The sequence below is a fragment of the Atheta coriaria genome, unplaced genomic scaffold (genome assembly GCF_025399875.1).
Source record: "Atheta coriaria isolate IRGN ID8LTWV9N9 unplaced genomic scaffold, Caltech_Dcor_3.1 hic_scaffold_9_pilon, whole genome shotgun sequence".
Taxonomy (NCBI): Eukaryota; Metazoa; Arthropoda; class Insecta; order Coleoptera; family Staphylinidae; genus Dalotia; species Dalotia coriaria.
The window spans coordinates 13,847,479-13,871,016 of NW_027045451.1; the positions used below are offsets into that span (position 1 = coordinate 13,847,479).

The 23,538-nt window shown below is 33.9% G+C and overlaps 3 protein-coding genes and 1 long non-coding RNA gene across 4 annotated transcripts; 3 read left to right on the forward strand and 1 right to left on the reverse strand.

Moving 5' to 3' along the window:
- The first annotated feature begins 1,541 nt into the window (after positions 1-1,541).
- On the forward strand, positions 1,542-7,614 carry LOC135798129 (endoribonuclease CG2145-like). The gene is made up of 11 exons (XM_065310869.1): positions 1,542-1,747; positions 2,091-2,877; positions 2,932-3,128; positions 3,221-3,450; positions 3,516-4,837; positions 5,456-5,774; positions 5,841-6,143; positions 6,194-6,293; positions 6,355-6,457; positions 6,525-7,229; positions 7,295-7,614. Exons 1-5 carry the CDS (start codon positions 1,678-1,680, stop codon positions 3,747-3,749), a joined length of 1,518 nt encoding a protein of 505 aa, XP_065166941.1. The 5' UTR covers positions 1,542-1,677; the 3' UTR covers positions 3,750-4,837; positions 5,456-5,774; positions 5,841-6,143; positions 6,194-6,293; positions 6,355-6,457; positions 6,525-7,229; positions 7,295-7,614.
- A 429-nt stretch (positions 7,615-8,043) lies between these two features.
- On the forward strand, positions 8,044-8,595 carry LOC135798131 (uncharacterized). Its single transcript, XR_010549662.1, has 2 exons — positions 8,044-8,220; positions 8,279-8,595. It is a non-coding gene; the product is annotated as an uncharacterized lncRNA (long non-coding RNA).
- Positions 8,596-13,001: 4,406 nt separating this feature from the next.
- LOC135798834 (cell surface glycoprotein 1-like) lies at positions 13,002-15,535 on the forward strand. Its single transcript, XM_065311799.1, has 2 exons — positions 13,002-13,115; positions 13,178-15,535. Exons 1-2 carry the CDS (start codon positions 13,103-13,105, stop codon positions 15,436-15,438), a joined length of 2,274 nt encoding a protein of 757 aa, XP_065167871.1. The 5' UTR covers positions 13,002-13,102; the 3' UTR covers positions 15,439-15,535.
- Positions 15,470-22,295, reverse strand: LOC135798835 (uncharacterized). Its single transcript, XM_065311800.1, has 3 exons — positions 22,082-22,295; positions 16,900-17,093; positions 15,470-16,474 (listed from the first exon to the last, which is right to left on the reverse strand). The coding sequence occupies exons 2-3, from the start codon at positions 17,091-17,093 to the stop codon at positions 16,099-16,101; spliced, it is 570 nt and encodes a 189-aa protein (XP_065167872.1). The 5' UTR covers positions 22,082-22,295; the 3' UTR covers positions 15,470-16,098.
- Between the last annotated feature and the right edge of the window lie 1,243 nt (positions 22,296-23,538).

The window sequence follows — 23,538 nt, forward strand, 5'->3', positions numbered from 1 at the left end:
ATTATTGTGTTATTGTGAATTTCTTTAATTGTTGACAATATTTTTATATTTTGGGTTTATTTATGTTACTTTGAATGCAGTAAGACTTAATATGTTTGCTCATTCGAGGTACTAATTGGGTTTATTAATGTAGTGCAAAAGATTATTCTGTTACTACCCAAAACAAAATATGGTTGCCTATAATAGCAAATAAACATTGCAGCAACTTAAGTTTAAAACATTTTGGAAGAATTAATCAGATGTTCCCCGATCACAATGCGCGTTCCTCGGCCAATCGCATATATTTTTGGCTTCGTTAAAATGTAATCCTTGTGGACAAGAAAATACGACTGCTTCGCCAAAATTACATTTACAAAATTTCCCACAATCTTCATTTGGCAAAAATGTCACCTCTTTAACATGTTGTGACTGCTGCGAATCATCATCAGCTGAACATGGGGGGCACGTTCCAATACATCCATTTGAATCCCCACGAATCAGATAGAAACACAGATAAATAAAAAGTGATCCATAAAGAACTAAAAACAAAATAAATTATCACTCTTTTTAGGCTATACCTATATGTGTCAATCTACGTTTTAACAACATTTTATTAACTTGATATCACAATAAAATGTAACATTTTGTTGTAGCTTTTATATGAGATATAAAATAAATAAAGTTAACAACACAATGCATTGCAAATCATGATCCATTGTAATAAAAAGCTACATTTTGTTGCATAATATTTTTTTCATTCATTCAGTTATAAATCAGGTCCGCCACCATTTATTTAATTATAATTGTTAAGAATTAATCATATTCAAAGTAAATTAAATGGGAAGTGCCCAAAAGGACCACTACAACTACTTGATGGCTCTTCTTCAGTAGAACCGCAAGTTGAGTGACAGTTGGCGTGATGTGGCCAATCGCAAACATTTAATTCCGCATTGAAGTGAAGACCTTTTGGACACGTGAATAACACCGGGTCACCAAAATTACATTGGCAAAACTTATTGCAGTCACAATTTGGTAGAAAATATACCGTGGTAGGGTCGTTATCGGGTGGACAATTTCCTATGCACCCATTCGGATATTGATGATCTGCCAGAATTGTAATCCAAAAGCTAATGAACACAATTCCACAAGCAACTAAAATTTTAAGTCAAAAATGAAGGCATTTCAATAATTTAACGCATACTTACATTTTAAAGACATTTCTATAATGGTTCTAATATTACTGAAATAGGAATATAAATGATAAAAATGTTTTTATGATTGTTACAAGTTAAAGTCATAAGAACAATTTCTTCGTTTCTGCTAATTAACGAGTTTTATGTAATTTTAAATACAAATAAATGCTTGTTATTATTAAAAAAGTACGTTTATTCAATAAATCATTAATAATGCAATTAAGTGCTATACAAATGTTAAATAAAAATATGTGATAATATATGTGTTATGATGATATTATGTATTTGATGTAAAAATATTTTAGACATTTCAATAATTGATTCTAATCGACGAATTTCTAAATATGTTCGAGTCAATCACTAGTAACTGTGACTGTATCCAGATTGACCAACATACTAAGCTGGTTGTTAACTTTATAACGAGAAGGTCAAACATTTTTGCCACTTCATTAGAGACGTTTGTTGTGCTGTGATCGAAAGTATACATAAGTTTACGTTTAAGACCATGGCTATGGAAATGAAGTATTTATTGCCGTTACTGGCTATTATTGGATACAGCCTACTCGAAAGCTATTGTAAGTAAATTAATTTTAGTAAAGTTTTCTATCTTTAGAAATCATTAATCTGAATTATTGAGGGTTTAATGTTGATATGTATTCAGTGCTTGCAACACGGACATAACCAAACATTTTAAACACATATACTAATTAAATTTTAGCTAATGTTTATCATGTTAATTTACTTGAAGCATAAGTATAACAATTAATTTTGCGTTCTAATATTGCTTATATAATTGTCCCCTGATATTAGGTAGGGATTTTGTCACTTTCATGTTCATGTGGTTGCCTATATCAAATAGGTATCCACTGTATTAATTCGGAGGAATTATCGTAGTAATTTTCTGTTTTTGATGTTCAGGCGTAAATGCCGAATCATCTACAACACCATGGCCTGAATTGGGAGCTCGCCGAAGAACACAAAATCAAAAGCAACCAACTACTGTATCACCTGCGCGTGATTTTGTTTCTCAACCGTCCGCGTGGAATAAACCTTTAATCCCACAAATACCTGAGACAAATCCAATACAAATACCCAAAAAACCTTCCATACCGTCACAAACGCGCGACTATGTTAATCCAAATATTCAACTTTCTTACCCTAGTAATAATGGAGCCAACAACAAACCAGCTGTTATTCAAAATCAAAATCCAATTTTACCTGTATCAGACCCGTCACATTCAAGAGATTATGTGAATCCTAATATTCAATTGACTTATTCTAATGCAGCTGGAGGTTCTAATAACAATAAAAACCCTAGCAGCAATAATGCTGCAGTGCAAAGTACTCCAACTCTAAGTTCTGGTCCACCTCTCCGCGATTATGTAAATCCAAAAAATAGTGGGACTGTGTCTTACGCCAATGCAGTTAACAATAATCAAAATACAAAAGCAACAGTAGGTCCTACAAATGGGCCACAACTATCAACAACTCCAGCTACTCGTTTTCCAGGGAAACATGCAGGGATTACGAATACCCAACAATCATCTACTCCAAACCCAAAAATACGTCTAGATGAAAATTCTGAATTACAAGAGTTTTCGGAGGCTTTACTTCGGAAAGATACGAATAATGGTTTTAAGTATGTTAAGGTCAACTATCAAGGGAAGACTAGGTCTAATTCATTAAAGGACGAAGCGCCAGACAAGTACCAATATTGAAGAAGTAATCAATAGTTGTTTAATTTACGCTTAAATTTTAGCTTGATGACGATAGATCCAGCTGCATATAAAATACCAACTATAGAGAAATTGATTGCTTTGCATAATAATTATATTGTTATGAGTAATCAAAATGAAGTTTACACTGCTCAGGAACGAATCGAAGAGAATAACTTTTTAGATGCCATTTTATCAACATCAGTTATGCAACACACAAGGAACTTTCTTATTTCGAAAGGTAATACATGTCTGATTCTCCTCAGGTGGTGCATTTTAGTATTTCATATCGTAATAGCAGTGATATTTAGTTATGTTTGTGTTCTTCTCTAGGAAAAATATCTAAAGATCCGAAAGACTTTAAAGATTTACTTAGAACCATCTGGTTCAACATGTACTCTCGTGGTGGGGGTAAAATAGGATCTAGTGGTTTTGAACATGTGTATCTAGCCGAAATTAAAAATGATGCCATATCAGGCCTACACAATTGGCTGTACTTCAACGATGAAGAGAAGAAAAATACAGCGAATTATTTGGGCTACATGAAAAAATTGGACTTTGATGTAACATTAATTAATTTTCATTATTCTGAAGTCATTATTACTGAATATGTAATATTTGTTTGCAGAAAGGGGCAATTTTGAAGTTTCATTTTAATTTTCAACAAATTGACAAACCAGTCGGTTCGATGTTTATTGGCACTAGTCCAGAGTTTGAGCTCGCATTATATTCGACATGTTTCCTGGTGAGACCCGATGATGTGTGCCCACTTCGATTAGGAGGAAAGAATTTTGTCATTCGGACTTACACATATAGATATAGAGGGAAGAATATGATTGGAAGTGCTTTCCCAGAAATTTAAAGTGTATATAATTTTTAACAACGAATAAAAGTTTGTAATCTTTATAAATATATAAAACTATTGCATTGGATTGTCAATACTTATATGTATACTAGAAAAGTTCTACACTTGTTGTGTTCAATGCTTCAGGGATTGCTTTTATCATATCTCTGGCGCGATGACGAGTAAAAATTAACAACTACTTTAACATTTTACGTTGTATCAAACTCTTGCTTTAGTTATATTTACACGTATGTCAAAGTTGGGACTCAATCAGCTACATATTATATTCAATCAATTGGTTCAACTGTGGAAGTTATATACCATAATTTTAAGGGACTTTGTTCTTGCATTGTGATAATAAGTTAATTCGAATGCGTCAAAAAGTGTTATCTGTATAGACATTTTGTTTATCAAAATCACGATTGATTGATATTTGTCCTTGGCAATCCTCTTAGTTTTGATTACATCTTATCATGAAATGACGTGTTTAAAAATTTCCACTTACAAGTTAATCAAACAAAATAATCACTTCTAATACAATTTTGCACCTACATTGGAGCCAAATCTTCATTGGAATGTAGATAAAACTAAAAAATCTATTTATAATATTTATTTAAAAAAAATTATCAAAGTAAATTCCACAATTCTAGAATATTTACAAAAATACAGAAATCTTTATACGCTGAAATATATAATATCCGCACAATTTCACAATTTTGTTCACGACGGATATGATGAAATAGCGTGTGCAATTAATGTTTGTAGGTACTTCAAATTTGTATCATATTTTAACACATCCAGAAACCCATAAATAATTGATTCATTACGATTAATCTAGTCTGGTATTTTTAATGGGTTCATATTGAATCATTTGTAACTGGTTTTGTACGTCTCGTAAATAATTACGAAATTGTGTCGGTAAATATAAAAGCAATTCAATGTTAGACAACATTCGGTAAATCAACTACATTAATTATGTTATTTGTCTTTAACTAATAATCACAGTAAAACTTATAATACTGATTAGCTATTGAATTGGCTAGATTAAATTTTATAAATCACTTTAATATCACACTCAGTTCAAGATGGCATCACTACAAGTTTTAGTAAACATAATTCTACAACAATATTTTCTGAATAATAATTGTATAATAAATATTGAAGATAATGCTACAACAAACAGAGTTAAATTAAGCATTCCTTCATTTTCGATTGATTTATCTAAATCAACAGTTAAACTACCTCAATGTCAAGTTTTCTTCATAAATGTTGAACATGCAATTGAAACAATTGAAAATATCGAGAATGCTATGCGATTCAATTCAACATTTCAATATAATTCAAGAGCATATTTAATAGTAGCGAACAACAATCTCAATAAAATGTCATTTAAAAATAAAATATTCACTTATATATCAAATATTTTATTGCTAAAAGTTGCCGGTTTTGAAAAGAATCAGTATTACGAATTGTATACTCATAATTATAAAGATCAGCGAGGCAATAACAAAGGCGTGCTACTTAATATTTGGTTTCCACAAAATCGAAGCTTTTTATCAGACAATATCAGTCTATTTCCAAATAGAGAGAAAAATCTAAATGGAAGGACGTTTATAAATGCTTTCGTTAATAATCCACCGTATATTGACTTAACAAAATGTACATAATTTTTGTTCTTAATTAGAATTCTACAATTAATATATTTGGTTTGGATTTATTTTTAGCTTTCCGGTTAGGTTCTGAATATAAGGCAATGCAGGAATATTCAAAACATCGTAACATGATATTTGTAGATATTGAATTTGAGACCTGGGGGGATTTTAACAACAATTGGAATGCAACACCCAATAGTGTAAAATCATCGTTTTTGCACGACGATGTTGATGTTTACTACAGTATAAACTATCACACTTAAAGTAAATAGAATGTTAATTTTTATGTAATTGAAGGTAGTGCTCTATTAACAACGTTATCATTGAAGTACGCAAGTCTTTCTAATCCGTTTATGCGAATGAGCTTTAAATGTTTAGTGCCGGAGCCTATGTATGTATTGAGAACTTCTCTTCTTAATTTTTTAATTTTAATTAACGTGTGTATACAATGTTTCAGTGAGAAAAATGATTGGTTCTTAGCATCAAACATCAAATCGTACCAATTCTGGGCTTTTATATTAATGACCTATATCGCTTTTGCTGCAATAATATTTAGTCAACATAAAAAATCGACAAAAATTAATAAATGGAAGTTCAACAAGTTGGATTTTTTTGCTATAATGCTGTCACAGGGTTTGCGTACGGATCACTTACCAACGAATACTTTAATGCGTATGTTGTTTGTTGATTTGTTGTTGTTAACAATCATTTTTGTCACAATTTACAACTCACATATATCCAGTGTTATAACAATTCCAACGTAAGCAGTTGATATCAAAATTTAAGAAAAAATTAACATTAATGTTTTAGTTACGTTGGCAAAATTAACACAATCCAAGATATGACATTGAATAAACTAAAATGGACTGCTCCGACACAAGGGTATGCAATACCATTAGAAGAATCAAACGTAAGTAACTTTTATTTTGAAATTTCATAGTAGATAATTTGTATCTAAATTCTTTTTTTAGAAAGATCTTTTCAATTCCTTTTTCTTGAGCACCAAACCAGAAATATTGGATTATCTGCGAAATAAGAGACATATCGGGTTTGGATTTATTGAATTAACATCACGTTTGTATCAAAAAGCGTTATTTATTGAAATTGAAACGTGAATATTTGAATATGAATACTTTTCCAGGTTATTATGACTTAAAAAATTTAAATGTACCAGAAATTGAACATTACGACGTCTTGAAGGATGATTTTATTGTAGACTATACCTATTTTCATCTTCGAAAGAACTCGGTTTTGTTGGAATCGCTGAATGAGTTTTTAATGCGAGTTACTGAAAGTGGTCTTCATGTTTATTGGGAAACGGAAAGCTATTTTGCAAGAAATTTACTACTATCACATGCACGACTTAAAGATAATGTCGACAATATTAGGAGGGCATTAACTATTAATAAATTAAAGGGTCACTTTTTGATTTGGGGTGTTGGAATGTGCATTTCTATACTTAGATTTGGATACGAATTAGTATTATACAAATTTCTACATTCTAATAGTGTTTCTACCTAAAATTTGTTATATTTATTTATATTTATAATTAAACTATGGATTACGTATTCTACGATGAAAATAAATTTATATAATTTAAGTAGCACTTCAAAGTCAAAATATACCCACATTGCAGATGATACGATTGCGAAATTATTGAACATCGGATGATTCCACTTCAACTAAATGTGCAAACTATTGAATTCACTTTAAAATCACTATCAAACATCAAAACATATTTTTTTAAAATCAAATTTATCAACTATATAAACCCAGCTGTTTTCAGCAAATGGTCACATTAGTTTGTACAAAACCATTGCAAACATGAAATTCGTCAACGCTTTTGGTAAGTACTACTAGTACTACTAGTATTATATAAACGTGCTATTAATTATTTCTTATTTTCTGTAGTTGTACTCGTTGCCCTGGTGTGCATGGTGGTGGCTGATGACCCAACCACTACCCAAGCACCCGAGTTGTGCAATATTGTGTGCCCCAAGCCACTGCCAACTGAGACCAAACTGATGCCATCCCCTGAACGTTGCGAAGACTATTGCCAGTGCGATCCACGTGGTGCCATTCTTCAGCACTGCCCCGTCTGGGATCTCGAAACCGGAGCTCGTTTGTACTTCAACCCTGTAGCTTTGGTCTGCGACTGGCCTGAGTATTCTGGCTGCTCTAACGAATAACAACTTTGGCAGTTTAACGAAATAAATTCTTTTCACTAACAACATCTCGTATTATTATTTTAAATACCCAGAATACATACAATACGTTGTTATTTTTATTGTTGTAGGAGAACATAGATAAGAAGCAAATTTTAGCTTTAATTTTACTAATTGAAGGCGGGTTTTCTTTATAAAAATCATGTTTAAATTCACTTGTTAATGCAAATTAAGTGATGAAAATGATTTTCCCGGCCGCCTCTGCTGTTATTAACAAAATATTGTTAATCAAAATATAATTAAGCAACATATAATTGCCTTATTATTTTGAATAAGATTTGAGACACCTGCAAATCATATATTTGTTAATATCTTATTGCAACGATATGTGAAACACACGATACTTCATTATCACAGGTAATAATCTTAATTGAAGAATTTAATTGATCGAACCAGATCAATATTGTGATATCAATAATTAAATCATGTCGTACGCCATGTAAGTTTTTCTTATCGATTCGACCGCAATTAGTTAATAACACTTGAATTTTTTCCCAAAGTATAAATACCGAGAATCAATACATTGTAGTTATCAGTTTTTCTTGTCTAAAGTTGTCTCAACAGCAAATTAATCTGCAACTATGTTTGCTTCCAAAGTTTTTACTATTTTGTGTAAGTAATAAATAAATATATAGGCAATACTTTGCTAAACATTAAAAATTTTTTTTAGTCTCGTTGGCGGTGATTGTTTTGGCCGTAAACGGCAAGGACTCAGGTGTGTGCAAGGATATTTGCCCTAAACCACTGCCTTCGCAAACCGTGCTGTTGGCATCTCCCGAACGTTGTGAAGATTATTGCGCTTGCACTCCTCGTGGTGCTGAGCTCCTGACCTGTCCCGTGTGGGATCAAGAAACAGGTGAACGCCTATATTTCAACCCCAAAATGAAGGTGTGTGACTGGCCCGAAAACTCTGGCTGCGTCAACTAAGAACAAAGAACTACAAAAACATTGTAAAGGATAAGAAAAATAAAGAAACATTTATTCTAATTTATCTTTTTATATCTTTATCTACCTTACTGCATTATTAAATAGTATATTGAGTGTGAATGAAGTGGGCTAAACGACGCCTTTTGGTTTAACGTCGTTTAGGGACATGATGATTACGCTATTTTTTCTACTCTTACTTTATTTCCTCGTTGAGAATTTTGTAGCTAAACTTTTGTATTATAAAACTTCGAACCACGTTTGTACACCACTGGAGCATCACGTGTAGCAGCAGCGCATGATAAGAGTAGGTTTGACTGACGGCGCTTGGCATTTCATATGGCCCTGTGCTGCACCGTAGGTGCTAGCGCAAACGCTAACTAAAGTACTTTTGCCACGGTCTTGGCCCTCTGTGTGTAAAGTACTAGTTTATGTTCCTCAAAACAATGGATAACTGATTATGAATTCCATAATCTTTGATAAATTCAGGTAATGACTTCTATTGTCCTAATCAAACAAGTCTATAAATCTGTCCATACCAGAATATAGATTCAACCATCGTAAAAACAATGCTTGAAAGCAATGAATAAATACCAAAACTCCCACATCAATATCTTAAAGATTACTTACTTACATTTTTGTATTTAGTATTATGTTACGGATTATAATATTTTCGGTGTGGGTCGCCAAAGTGACATGGCCACTACTATCATGGTATCAAATGTAAAAATAAAAGTAAGTGAATTGAGAGATGTTAATCTTATTAGAACAAAACATAGGCAATGCACGAGCAGAAAAGTCGTGCATGAACCTCATTTTTACCTCAACCAGATCATGGAGTAAAAGGTTGCCACCCATCGCTCTTGCCCAATTGCTCTTTGTGAACCTGAGAAAAGCTTACGAAACAGTCTCACTACAACTACTATGGGAGGAATCGACCTCCATAAACGCTACTATAACAAACCCAATTAAACAGCTATATCATGAAACGCAAGCAAAAATCAAATTAAATACAGATTTCTCAAAGGACTTCTCAATAACAAAAGGCATGAGCCAAGGCTGTCCTCTGTCTCCGATACTGTTCAAAATATATATCTAATCTGCCCAGGAAAAATGGAGAAATTTGAAAAGTCAAATGAGAATCCATATAACAGATGATACAACTCTATACACCCTAAACTTTGCGGATGACCAGGTGTCAATATATGATATTCTAAGGACGAAATATTGTATTAAATATCTTCATTAATACTGTACCAGCAGGCAACGGCCATACCACGTTGAATATACCGGTTCTCGTCCGATCACAAACAAAGAAACTGTATGTATAGTTATTCTTAGATAATTGTATGTGCCAGATTATATTTTATGTATTTGTTTATCTACATATGTACAGATTATACTTTTGTAAATAAAGAGTTTTTAAATGTCAAAAAAATGTCCGATCACCGAAGTCAAGCAACGTCGGGCGCGGGTAGTACTTGGATGGGAGACCGCTTGGGAACTGCGCGTGCAGTTGCCTTTTTTATTTATAACAATTGTTATTGATATTTTATGGCATTGATAAAAATGTTTCCTTTAGACATTGCGAATTTATGTTTTGACCAAGGTAGAACAGATATAGTAAAACTCCAATTCTAAAATTAATTTGCTAAAAAATTTTACCATGATAACCAACCAGGTGGTCTTCAGGTGGTCCTGGAGGTCCTGCAATCATTACACCTTTCCTACCTCGTTTGCCCATGTGCTATCTTTAACCGAAGAGTTGCACACTGCATTTTCAAAATATGCATGCGCCAACATCAACGCTGCACCCCATGACAAGTCAACTCCCGACGTATGATTCGTCTGTGCCAGATCATTTCGTCGAATTGGACACTTGTCTGAATAGTGGCCAACCTTCATGCACTTAAAACAACTCACTGTGCGTTTCTTTGCTTTTCCGCCTTTTCTGCCCATCTTCCCACTAATCTAATTTTGATTAGAGAGCATCACCTATATCGTGATCATGACGTACTTCACATCCACTGTGAAATGCTTCCAGAAGAAGTTACTGTTCTTGCAGTTTTTCAAAGTTTAGCACCTGGCCTGATGCCCGTAAGATAAAGTATGGTTCCCGGAATGAACCAAATTTTGATGGAAAATCATTTACGAGTTTTGATACTAGCAGCGAGTCTGCTACTATATCCCCGGCTGTCTTTAGATTTTGCACGATTATCGACAAATCAGCACAATAAGTAGAAACTGTCCGATACTCGCTGAACTTCAGCGCATGAAAAGCCAGACCCAACAAATATTTATTTGTCTCCGTTTTAGCCTCGTACAATGATTTTATTGTGTCCCAAATTTCCAGTGATGCGTTTTTCATACTTGCGTGATCGTCGTCACTGAGGCCTCCAGTGAGAATTCGTTTCGCCCTAGCGTCACCCTTCCACCTTGGCATGTGTCGTCGAATTTGGACATGGCTCAGCTCCAGACACAATATCGAACACACCGACACTTTCCAAGCACGATGTGACATCGTATTTCCATCGTTGGTAATTTGATTTTGTCAAAACCGGAACGCGAATGTCTTGTAACGCCATTTTTATGTCAAACTGAAATTAATTCACACCCGAAGCACAAGGATAATTCAAGAAGTCTGAGTAACCGTTATGTCCACAACACATACTTTCTTTTAAAACACACATAGCCAGTCGTATTTAAACTGGGCCCATAACCTGTTATGTAGAGTTAAAATTTTAACAAGAAGAAGGATTTATTATTAAATGCAATAATAATACAGTGTTACATAGTTTTACATAGAAGAACTCGACAAAGTAACGAACTTAACTGACTTACAAACAAAACACAAGGTGGCTAGAAAGCCACTGTGTCACTTGGGTTGAATCCCCCTCCCCACTCCCCGTGGCTCAACGACGACAGGGAAAGAGCGCCAAATTCAACAAAAAGTTTACAGGTTTTTGAATTTTGAGATTTAAAGAGACAAAAACGAAAGCAAGCTGTATCAAACATTTCCTAAGTTGGGGTTGAAAAAGTTGAAATAAGTGATTTTAGATGATATTGAATTAATGGTATTAGGGTAGATAGAATTGTCACATGATACCAAATTAGACATACTTTAGAAAGATTAAAAAAAGTATCAAAAAGATGCTGACAATAGGTGTTCTTCTAAAGGATGTCAAATATTATACAGGAGTAACTTGCATTTGCATTAATTACACCAAAAAAGTAACAATTAGTAGGGTTTTTGAAAAATTATTTTATTTTATGAATTGTACAGTATAATTTATTTGTACCACGATCATGAGACATTTTGTCACATTTTAGATAACTAGAGTTACATTGGAAAAAAAAACAAATATAAGAGTTTCGCTAACCAAGTTGTACTAATTTCTACGTTACACAGAACACATTTTCCTTTAGTGTATTAGAATTAATACAATATTGAATAGACCGATAAATTAAAGAAGATAGGACAAAAGGTGTATCGTCACCAAATGTTTGGTTTTATCTATTGGAATCAATTGGAATAAATACGATACTTAATATCTGGCTAATTCTATAATACTTTAATTCTTGAAAGAATCTGAATTTTCGATGCAATCCAAATTTCAAGTTACCTGTGATATGCACGTGAACATTTCCTGATCAAAAGTCATAGACTTATATTGTATAGATAAGACCATAACAGCAATGAATATGAACAACAGACGATCATCCCCAAAGATAAAAAGATTTTAAATTTTGGTTTCAGAGATTAGTTTGAATGAGTATTAAATTTTTTGTTTTGTTAACATTCTCAACATGAACAACGCCAAAATATTTTGCGCGGGTAAAAAAATTTGTTTTCATTCGGATTAGGTACGAGTATAATGCAACTAAAATCGAACAAAATTTTAAAGAAGTTAACAGTAAATAAAACTTATGACACGAGTTTATGCATATCCAATAACTTGTTTTTATTAGTGGTAATAAGTCTAGACAATTATGTTCTTAAAAATTTTATATCCAGCAAGCAGAAATACTTTAATTTGAATTTACATGTGATTTATTATTTGCACTCGTGGAATGTATGTAAATTCAAATGAAAACCCGTGGCTTACGAAACTCGTATTTTTTGAATTTGTTATCATAAAATTTCATGTTTAAGGAAGCATTAAATTATATTTATCGTACCTTTTTTTAATGCAAATAAAATAGATTTAAAGACTTTATTTATCTATTGAATAGACATTAATGAGTTTGTATTGTTTAGCACAGAGTTGGTTTAATTGTTTTTAAGTATAAAATAAATGATAAAAGTTATCATTAGATATTGAACAAAACCAATGATGCAACCGTTAATTCGTCACTGTATAATAGATGTATGCCGACTAGGATAAAAAAAATTGCAAATCTTTTTTACAATACTTGCCGACAACTAGGAGATAAGACAAGAACATATTTTTAACATAATTTTACCGATCTACTATATAAACGGTAACTTTTCAATTTGCTGATAATTCGTTCGACACGAGTCGAGAAAACTTGAAAGTCTTGGTTTTAAAAATTTGATACTATTGAAACCATGTATATCAAAGGTAAAATAAATATATTTTTCTTTATTGAATATATGTATAATTAATGTAATTATCCTATGTAGGAGTGGTGATTTTGGCCTTTTTAGGCATTGCATGTACCAATGCAGCTATCTTAAACCGTTGTATTGAAGGTGAAAAGGTACCATCGGTGTTGCAATGTGATAGATATTTGGTTTGTGAAAAAAACCATATGATTGAGAAACGTTGCCCTGAAGGACAACTTTACGATGAAGATTTTGAAGATTGTCGTGATGAAAGCGAAGTGGACTGTTTCAATTTTATAGACCGCAAAAGGCACAGCAGCGAGGAGGATAGCAGCAGTGACAGTAGTAGTAGCAGTGACAGCAAGAGCAGTGACAGCAGCGATAGTAGCGATAAGAGCAAGAGTAGCAAAGAAAGCGATGAAAGCAAGAGTGACAGCAGCGATAGTAGCGACAGTAGCAACAGTAGCGATAAGAGTGAGAGTAGCCAAGAAAGCGATGAAAGTAAGAGTGATAGCAAGGATAGTGATGAGAGTGACAATAGTAGTGAATGGAGTAATGGTAATGATGATGATGATGATGACTGGATTGAGAGTGAGGAAAGCAAAGAAGAAGTGTCCTCTGCTGAACCATCTGAAGAGGTCACTGATGACTCAACCGAATCATCTGTAAAACCCACGGAAGAGCCAACTGAAAACCCTACAGAAGAGCCTACTCAAGAGCCCACGGAGGAACCCACAGAAAAGCCCACCACTGATGAGCCTACAGAGGAACCTACTCCAGAACCCACTGAGGAACCTACTGAAAATCCTACAGCAGAGCCCTCTGAAGAACCAACAGAAGAACCCACGGAAAAACCTACTGAAGAGCCAACCGAAGAACCGACAGAAAAACCAACTGACGAACCTACTGAAGAACCTACAGAAGAACCCACTGAGGAACCTACTGAAAATCCTACCGCGGAGCCTTCTGAGGAGCCAACAGAAGAACCCACTGAAGAGCCTACTCAAGACCCTACGGAGGAGCCAACCGAGGACCCTACTGAAGAACCTACCGAAGAACCAACAGAAAAGCCCACTGATGAACCTACAGATGAACCCACTGAAGAGCCCACTGAGGAACCTACTGAAAATCCAACAGCAGAACCCTCTGAGGAACCAACAGAAGAACCCACGGAACAACCTACTGAAGAGCCAACTGAAGAACCGACAGAAAAACCAACTGACGAGCCTACAGAGGAACCTACCGAAGAACCTACAGAAGAACCCACTGAGGAACCTACTGAAAATCCTACCGCGGAGCCTTCTGAGGAGCCAACAGAAGAACCCACTGAAGAGCCTACTCAAGACCCTACGGAGGAGCCAACCGAGGACCCTACTGAAGAACCTACCGAAGAACCAACAGAAAAGCCCACTGATGAACCTACAGATGAACCCACTGAAGAGCCCACTGAGGAACCTACTGAAAATCCAACAGCAGAACCCTCTGAGGAACCAACAGAAGAACCCACGGAACAACCTACTGAAGAGCCAACTGAAGAACCGACAGAAAAACCAACTGACGAGCCTACAGAGGAACCTACCGAAGAACCTACAGAAGAACCCACTGAGGAACCTACTGAAAATCCAACAGCAGAACCCTCTGAGGAACCAACAGAAGAACCCACGGAACAACCTACTGAAAAGCCAACTGAAGAACCGACAGAAAAACCAACTGACGAGCCTACAGAGGAACCTACTGAAGAACCCACCGAAGAGCCCACTGAGGAACCTACGGAGGAACCAACCGAGGATCCAACTGAAGAACCTACCGAAGAACCAACAGAAAATCCTACAGAACAACCTACTGAAGAACCCACTGAGGAGCCCACTGAGGAACCCACGGAAGAGCCTACTCAGAAACCTACTGATGAGCCAACTGAGGAACCTTCCGAAAAACCCACTGAAGAACCTACCGAAAAACCAACAGAGAAACCCACTGAAGAACCAACTCAGGAACCCACAGAATCATCGACGGCAGAACCAAGCGAGAAACCAACTGAAGAACCAACAGAAAAACCCACTACCGAACCCACTGAAACACCCTCCACAAAGCCTACAGAACAGCCTACCGAGAAACCAACTTCGGCCCCAACCGAGAAACCAACGGAACCATCCGGAGACGGTTGCAAAGGAACTTGTCCACCCAACAATGACGTACCCACTTACTTTGCACACGTCGATTGCACCAAATTCTGCCAATGTGACTGGGGTAAGGCTCATATCATGAACTGTCCTGCTGGACTGCACTTCAACCCAGCCATCAACGTGTGCGACTGGCCCTGGGCTGCTAACTGTGAATAAATGTACGAGCGTGTTGCTTAAACGACACTAATATTATCTGTAATTATCTAACTGAATTTTATTTTCTTACATCAATAAATACGCATTTTAAAAATTATTCTATGGCATTTCAATTTAAATGTTAATGGCCAAACACAATTGTGTATGTTGATATCATATGTTTATTAGTTTGTATCGCCTAGATAAACTTGAAATTTCAGATCAAATTATTTCCACATTTTTCTTAAATAAGGATTGTTGATATGGTTTACATCGAGTTCCACTTTGGTAGTGTGTTGGACAATCACAATAAGTTAATAAATTTATTAAAATTGTCCAGCCAAACTTATAAAAATTTTAAATATTAAACAATATTTGTTACATAACTACTAATTTACCTATAGTATCACTTCGTTTAACGTCACATCCCAACATCGTCATCTTGTATAATAACTCACTATTACAATGAATGAATGTGTTACGTAGTTTTTTCGGAACCTCAACATTAAACGATGGATTACCACGGATTTCAATGTAAGTATAAAAAACAATTTAAATAACCGATTTCATTGAAAACCGAATTTGTGATTGTCCAAAACATCGCTTTATTATAAGTAATAGCTCTTAACAAAAAGTTTTGCTATTGTAAAATTGAAATAAACACAAAATGGAAGCATGCGCTTAAAAATCATTATTTTTTTGCTTTGCGGAGATAAATCTTTGGCGCACGAACGGATGCAACATCGTTTGGCGAATACTGGTTCTATACGCACCGACGCCATTTTCGTTCTCATTCTGATTCATAATCTGATTGATGTGCAAGTATTTCGCGAGTAACGGAAGGGGAATTTGTGTTAGTAGACGATACAAGTTGGTCTCTTTTATTGGATGCATCTGGTATAGTGCTAGTTGTTCCAGAGGATTCTCTTCGTTCACTTCAGCGACACTTTCATCGCGTGCAGCTAGTTGTTGCTTATGCAAATCGTTGATCCTTTCATTTGTTTGCAAGTCATCACCAGCTTCGGAGTTTGCCATTGGAGCAAAACGTTTTCCGTACCTAAAAATAGATTAACATTCATTCTTGGAAACATTAATTTAATTTTTGTTCTTTGATATTACAGAAATATAAAACCGAATTATTCTTAATAATGTTGAACATTAACCAACAAAATTATAATAAGCAAAACAAGTTGTAGATAAATTTGATTTTCCACATTTAGCGAATTTATTCATAAATTAATAAATTATTAATGCCATTCGAACGCCATTTTGCGCCCGAGTCCACTAATAATATTTCGAGTGAATAGTAATTAAATCAATTTGGAGGTGCGCACATTATGTCCGCTCTCCAGTTTCAATTTTTGCTGCTTTGGGAATTTGCAAATGGCGCAGACCGCATCGCATAGCTTTTGATTAATATTTACGCTTTGTAACATCAAAACGCAATTTTTTGCTTGCATTAATCATAATTAATATAATTACCTGATGCTTTTTGCACGTAGATATTCATGCATATCATGCACATATTGAGCGACTTGTTCCGGAGTGTGAAAAGTATCCGGTCGCGTAGGACGTTTCAAATCCTCATTCTGCGCCTTCACTATCGAAGTGGAAGACGACCATAACACACAGCAGAGAAGAAACGAGGCGCAAATTACTTGAGATTTGCTCGACATCTAGAAATCAAACCAAAACGCTAATAAATTATTTATCAATTAACTGTTTGAACTCTAAACTTTAGTAAATATTCTTTTACGCTTTTTAAATTCTTAATATCTGTGCACATTTTACCTAAAATTCTTATCTAGTGAGATCTTGTTAAGCTCATCAAGATCAAAGCGTAAATAAATTCTCATTAAAACCAAGCTTTTGACTCGCGCTTAATTCGGAGCTTTGAATGAAATTGGTGAAGCTTATTTGTTTTGATATTGCGTGCAAACCAAGGAAATAGCAGAAGTTTTGAACCTTGCATAGAAAATTTCTCTTTTTTTATAACTTCAGCTGAAAGAAAGATTTCAATCGGGAATGAACGTTCCGTTTTTTTTATGGCAAAGATGCGGTTATAAAGAGAAAAGTGGTACATCAGATTAAAACATAAATTGTATCCACGAGAAAAAATGAATTAAAAATATTTCCAGATTATTAAAGTCAGGTTTAATTAATTATTTAACTGAGAACAGATATTTATGTGTACTCGTTTTTGTTGTTGGCTAACAAGCCATATAAATTCCTAAGTACCTTCTACAAAATACCATAGTTTTAATAAATTTAAATAAAGTTAAAATTTTCAAATTCAAATTTTTTGAAAATTTCGTGGATGAAAATCTGGAGATATATTAATACGTAACCAAAACTATGCTAGGTGTAGAGTAAGCTACTAAGCCAAGACTCATATATATATTATGTAGGGCCAATGTTGATGATGACATATTAATATATGATAATATCAAGATATAAAGTTTGGCAGAAGCCATTATCGTATACATTATTATGGGCATCTATGACTTTATCATTCATTCGCGACCCGGATGCACACAAATACGCCGCCAAAATTCCGATGATAAATATAAATTGGTATATGTGAAGATAGCATACAAGTAATACCTACATTTACTATCTAATACAATTCACACACAAAAAAACATAATATACCTAAGTGTGCGAATTAATATGCGCATGATATAATTACTGTGATTATGTCGCAATGCTGCGATAAGCCGGCTTGTTATAACGTTGGCTTGTAAAACATGCTATAACACATTATCGGGATTATATTGAATTATCAGCCCGGCGCGATAATAATCTTTTTTTTCCATGTTGGTATGGCTATTATTTTGCCATCAGCCCAATTTAATTAATAGTCATTGTAATAAAACGACATTTTTAGTCTGGCATTTTATCATTATTAAACTATGTTGTTATTGCTATTTTTCGGTGATATTATATGTTAATCTTTAACATTGATTAAATATCTGGCGGTTTAAAAACGTTTCCAACGTCGTTATTATCGTCACATGTGTTTTGTAAATAATATCATTTCGCAAACCGGCGTCAAAGAAGCAATTTACATATTAGTTTTTTCCGTCCGCATTCAGCGCACCAACGAGGCGGTGAGAAATGGAAAAGTATTACGATAATATGAGTCAATGAGTCATTCCGGAAATTGTGCATTCTTGGTAATATCACCTAATGACATAACATGTCACACGTTCATAAATTAGGGTTAAAAGTCACGTTTCGCGTCTTTTGTTTCAATTTCGTTTAACTTTTGACATACCTGTGGGCGGAGGTCAAACTATATAAATATTATATTTATGTTTCTAAATTTTATTTATTGTTTTTTTTGATTGCACTGTAACACCGTTTGTCTAATTTTTATATCAAATAACTTTCTTTTTGTTTTGTTTTGCGATGGTCTTATCAGCGTCGGCATGTTTGAAGGCAATCGGTGGAAATTTTGATACAATCATCTGCTTATCAGTCCCGGTATTAATTATCGCCCCTCAGCACAACATTCAATGCAACGTACTTAATTATTATCCAAACCAAAAAGATTGCCGCACACGAAGTCCAACAAACAAGCCTCCATGCCACAACGCCGACAAATTAACCATAGGTGACTGGAGTTTGTTCAGGTAATTACAAACAACAACGTGTCGACGCCACTAATAATTATATTACGTGCTTTGTTATCATTTGTCATTTGGCGTCGCAGCGCTCGTATTTTTGCGTAATTATTTAGCATTAGAGGTTTATTACATTGATGAAGTATAGTGAGAGTTAGATATTCAATTTGTAACATTGTCAGTAAATTATTTAGCACATTTATTTAATTATCCTTAGTTATAGATTGCTAATGTCAGCAATAATTATTTAACTATAAATTTTGTTCTATTATTATATGGGCACGTTAATTCAATTCTATCGTATTCACTTGGTATGTAAATTTATTACTAGTGGCGAGTGTTAAGTGCTTAGTGCGCGTCAGGGTGCATTTTGAAATTTTTAATTTTCAAATTTGCGTCGACGTTTTCTAATGAGACGGAAAATGCGTTAAGAGCATCATTTTGTCGTAGCTACCTCGCAAACTCTCTTTTGCAAAGGGTCGAGTGAAGCGAATGCGAACGCGGCTTTCACTGGGGTTTGTTGTTGGGGTGTAATTCAATTTATGAGCGGGTCAATGTGTTTTTCAACTTTTCCAAGTGACAGCAATTGTATTTTAGAAGAATAAAAGCAATAACCGATTGTAATAAATTTGATTGAGCGTTAATCGGGTATTAAAATGATAAATAAAAAAGTATGCAAGGATTAGTTTGAATAAATTATCTTTATAATAACACAATTTTTTATCTCGCTTAAAAAATATTTGTATTATTTATATACAAAAAATCATTTTCTGTTTAATGCAAAAGTAAAAATAATTAAATGTAATTAATAGTTCAGAAAAGTCTTTATATTTCACTTTACTATTTTGGTACCTCAAATTTAATTGTTAAATTTATTTCTGAAATTAAATCAACCTTTCTTTAGTTCGTTGTAGAATTATGGGAGCAACCAATACATGACCTGATAATAACATATTCTAATTATTACTATGTTGAATGCATGTATATGTTACGGTAAAAATGCAAAGATGGTAAATGTACATTCAATATGACCGAAAACATCGCTACTTGTATGTTGAAAAGTGTGGAAAAGAATTTAGCGGGGAATGTGTAAACAACCCATAGTGTCTTGGTTGGTAGAAGCCAAATCATATACATAGTCACCGGTATATTAGTTTTTGTAAAAGTGAGTTTAAACTCCCTGACAAAAAATAAAAGGTTCAATTGGTAGTTACACGAAGTATCATACACTGATTAAATAAATTCCTGAAATTGTAATATTTAAGTCTCATGATTTGTTTAAATGATTTTGCATTAAACTTGTTGTACTCGTACCTATACCTCTAGTAGCTTTAATTATTTAAATGTTTGTAAAAATTTGTAGAGGTGTCGGAAGCACATATCAAAATATATTAAAATTGTGATCAATAACATGTAGACAAGAACTTTAATAAAAGTCGAAATAGCATAAAATGTCAATGTTTTTCCTGATTAAACAGGAGTGATGTAATGTCTAAAGAAGAACACCACACAACACCAATTTACAAATAAAAGAATATCAACAATTTATTCACAATTGCGTGGAGTTTCCCAATGGGCCTAATACCCTTGTTAGGTTTGCCGTAGTTAACTCTGAGTTTGCCGTAAGAACACTCTGAAATACTCAAATCGTTACGTGACGAAAAACACCAGATTATTCATAACAATAACTAATTTAAAATGCCAAATATCTATGAATAATCTACTACATCTACATCTACAAATAGATGCAAATAATATTACCTGCTCGTTGTTTGATGGTTGAATAAATATAGATGTATAAACTGTAATTGGCAATTATCTGGTCGGTATTTATAGAAAAACCGTATTATTTATAATTGATACTTAGTATGAACATGAAACAGTGTTGATGTAACTAAAAAATGTCCTTTAATTAAATTCATACTTCACTAACTGCCAGTGCTCAGTAATGATTGTTACACTCTGAAATTTTAAATATCTTGTGCAGTTTTTGTATGATTTTACAATTTCATATAATTGTACGCCATCATCACAACCCCCTTAATTAATTAAACGATTCAGACTATCAGAAGTAATTTATCAAGACTTTTACATATACATACATCTAACAACTGTTATAAAGCACGTTTAAATTTTTCGTGTTTTAGTGTGGATGAAATAAAGCTAAATAATCAGCCGTTAGTTTATAAATTTACCTAGAGTGGCACACGCGTTTTCCCAAGCGAAAAGAACACCGCAAAAATAACGCACATGTGTAAAATTAAATAGATTATTCCTTGAAAAAGAACCACATTCAATTTCAATTATTATTTCACCCTTCGTACCATGTGCGAACTTTTCCCACGCATTACAATTATTTCATTTAATTTTCCAAAGCAGGTATTAATTTTGCGCCGTAATCATTTTAGTTTATTGCTATTCGGTTGATATATAATGCGTTCAAATACTTTTATGTTGCTGCACGCAGCAATTTCATTTATTAATTTGCTGGGTGCTACACTTTGTTCAGGGCGAAAGCAAACAAATGAGGGACATTATTAATTACACTTGGACAGAATTAAGCATTATATGTATATATTTACATATATTGCAGTTATCAACTTAAATTATTGGTCTTTAAATACATTAATAATCAAAATAAGTAAACAAATTTTCTAGTACTGAATATTTAGATTTTAGTTTTGTTTATTATCAACTTTGTGGGCAATTTTAGGCAACTTTTTCGTTGTGGTAAAATTTGTTCAAATTGGACTTTATATAGTTTCTTCTTGCAATAATAATGAATTCAAATTAATGCAATATTTTTATTTAAAATGGATACAAAAATTCAAATTTATATTTTTATGTGCAATGTTATAAATTGCATCATAGTTTTGTGAATATTCTGCAAAGCTCGTAAGATTATAATTGGAATATGCGATATGCAAATTGAGCTTATAATTGGCATCGATAACAACATTTTTATAACTTATAAATTAAACTTATGATAAAAATCTTTTTTTAATATTAATAAAAATTATGTAAAGCTACATACTAACCTTTTAAAAGTTGTCGCAGTGTTTTAAGTACTGCACCCCAAAAACTTTCACAATACTCTTCAACAAAATTTTATTTGAATTTGATTCGCACAAATTGAAAATTTATAATCTTTTCTTGTTTTTTTTTTTTAATGGCCAATAGCTAACGCAACAAGATTCTTCTAGTGAACGTTCAACAGGTAAGGCCGTTGCACGAGTGGTTGCGCTACGGGCGGGCGCACGCACTTTATGTACGGTGGCGGCGGCGTCGCCGTTCCCGACATCGTCGCACTGTCAAAAACCACAGCACGTACGGCACGCACGCATACTATGTGTGCATACTATGTGTGCATGTGTGTATGCGCACGCCTACGCTATTTAAGCATATAGACAACCAGTCATGCACGCCCGGCACAACTATTTGTTTCTATTGTGAAAGACTACGTCATAATGCATACACGTGTGCGTTGTACCATTATACCTACTATTGTACAATTATTACACCCTTCGATAATCTACGCATAATTAATTATTAGCCACAGTACGTGGTGTATTAATTTTTTGTTGAAATGGGTCGAAATCGTACTGAAATCACATCACGCATGGAATTCTAAAAATAAATGTAAATTTGAGTTGATAGGTGTTAAAATTAGATCATAATTCTTTTTATAATTGCTTTATAACACATTTTCTAGAAAATAAATGTTGTTTTGAAAATTATCTTCGTCGATCGTAAAAATACTGGGCAAAAAATAGTGTTAAGCAATAATATAATGTACGCATATAATAATATTGGAATGTAATATAAGCAACGAACAAATGCAAAGATTTTGTTTATTTACAGTTCTTATAGCAACGCAAAAGAGGCACAGATGATACTTGATTAAGTGTGATATAAAATGTGTGTTTCGTTTCATCCCTTCATGTTAGGTAAATGCATTACACCCACGTCAGAAAAGCAATATGGACTCTAAGCACCAATCAGAGAGCAGAAAGTCTCAGGATGTGTCTGCTAAGAATCATAGTTTTTTTGCCACTGATCTTCACCCAGGATATTAATATGCCAAAAATTTGGTTATATCTTATCAAATACTTGTCACTTCTTAACACACAAAATATGTGTTAACGGCATGTTATAAACCCAAAGAGTTCATAAAATACGAAGAAACCTGTTTGGATTTTTATTTATTTATCTTGCAACTAACATTATACCACCGGAATGGCGATAAAAACAAAAAGTCACTTATCATAAAATGTGAACATTTAAAATAAGTTAACAGAAAATAAACTTGCTGTATTCGGATACGTTCAGGAAGCGTAGGTGATGACAAATCCCCCGCCACCTGACCTGCAACCAGCGTGCGGACTGGCGGGTACGTAACTAATAACGCACCGCGCGCCACATTTATCACATTCTATTTGCCTAATACATATAGCACATAATGGCGAACTGGCGATATTGTCCTGGCGGTGCTATG

What these genes read in the sequence shown, in the direction of transcription:
- LOC135798835 (XM_065311800.1), bottom strand. Translation starts at nt 17,093, where the DNA reads ATGTCGAGCAAATCTCAAGTAATTTGCGCCTCGTTTCTTCTCTGCTGT. An exon ending in CTACGTGCAAAAAGCATCAG is followed by an intron (nt 16,475 to 16,899) that starts GTAATTATATTA and finishes ATCTATTTTTAG; the next exon opens with GTACGGAAAACGTTTTGCTC.
- LOC135798129 (XM_065310869.1), top strand. Translation starts at nt 1,678, where the DNA reads ATGGCTATGGAAATGAAGTATTTATTGCCGTTACTGGCTATTATTGGA. An exon ending in CAGCCTACTCGAAAGCTATT is followed by an intron (nt 1,748 to 2,090) that starts GTAAGTAAATTA and finishes TTTGATGTTCAG; the next exon opens with GCGTAAATGCCGAATCATCT. An exon ending in AAGGACGAAGCGCCAGACAA is followed by an intron (nt 2,878 to 2,931) that starts GTACCAATATTG and finishes CTTAAATTTTAG; the next exon opens with CTTGATGACGATAGATCCAG.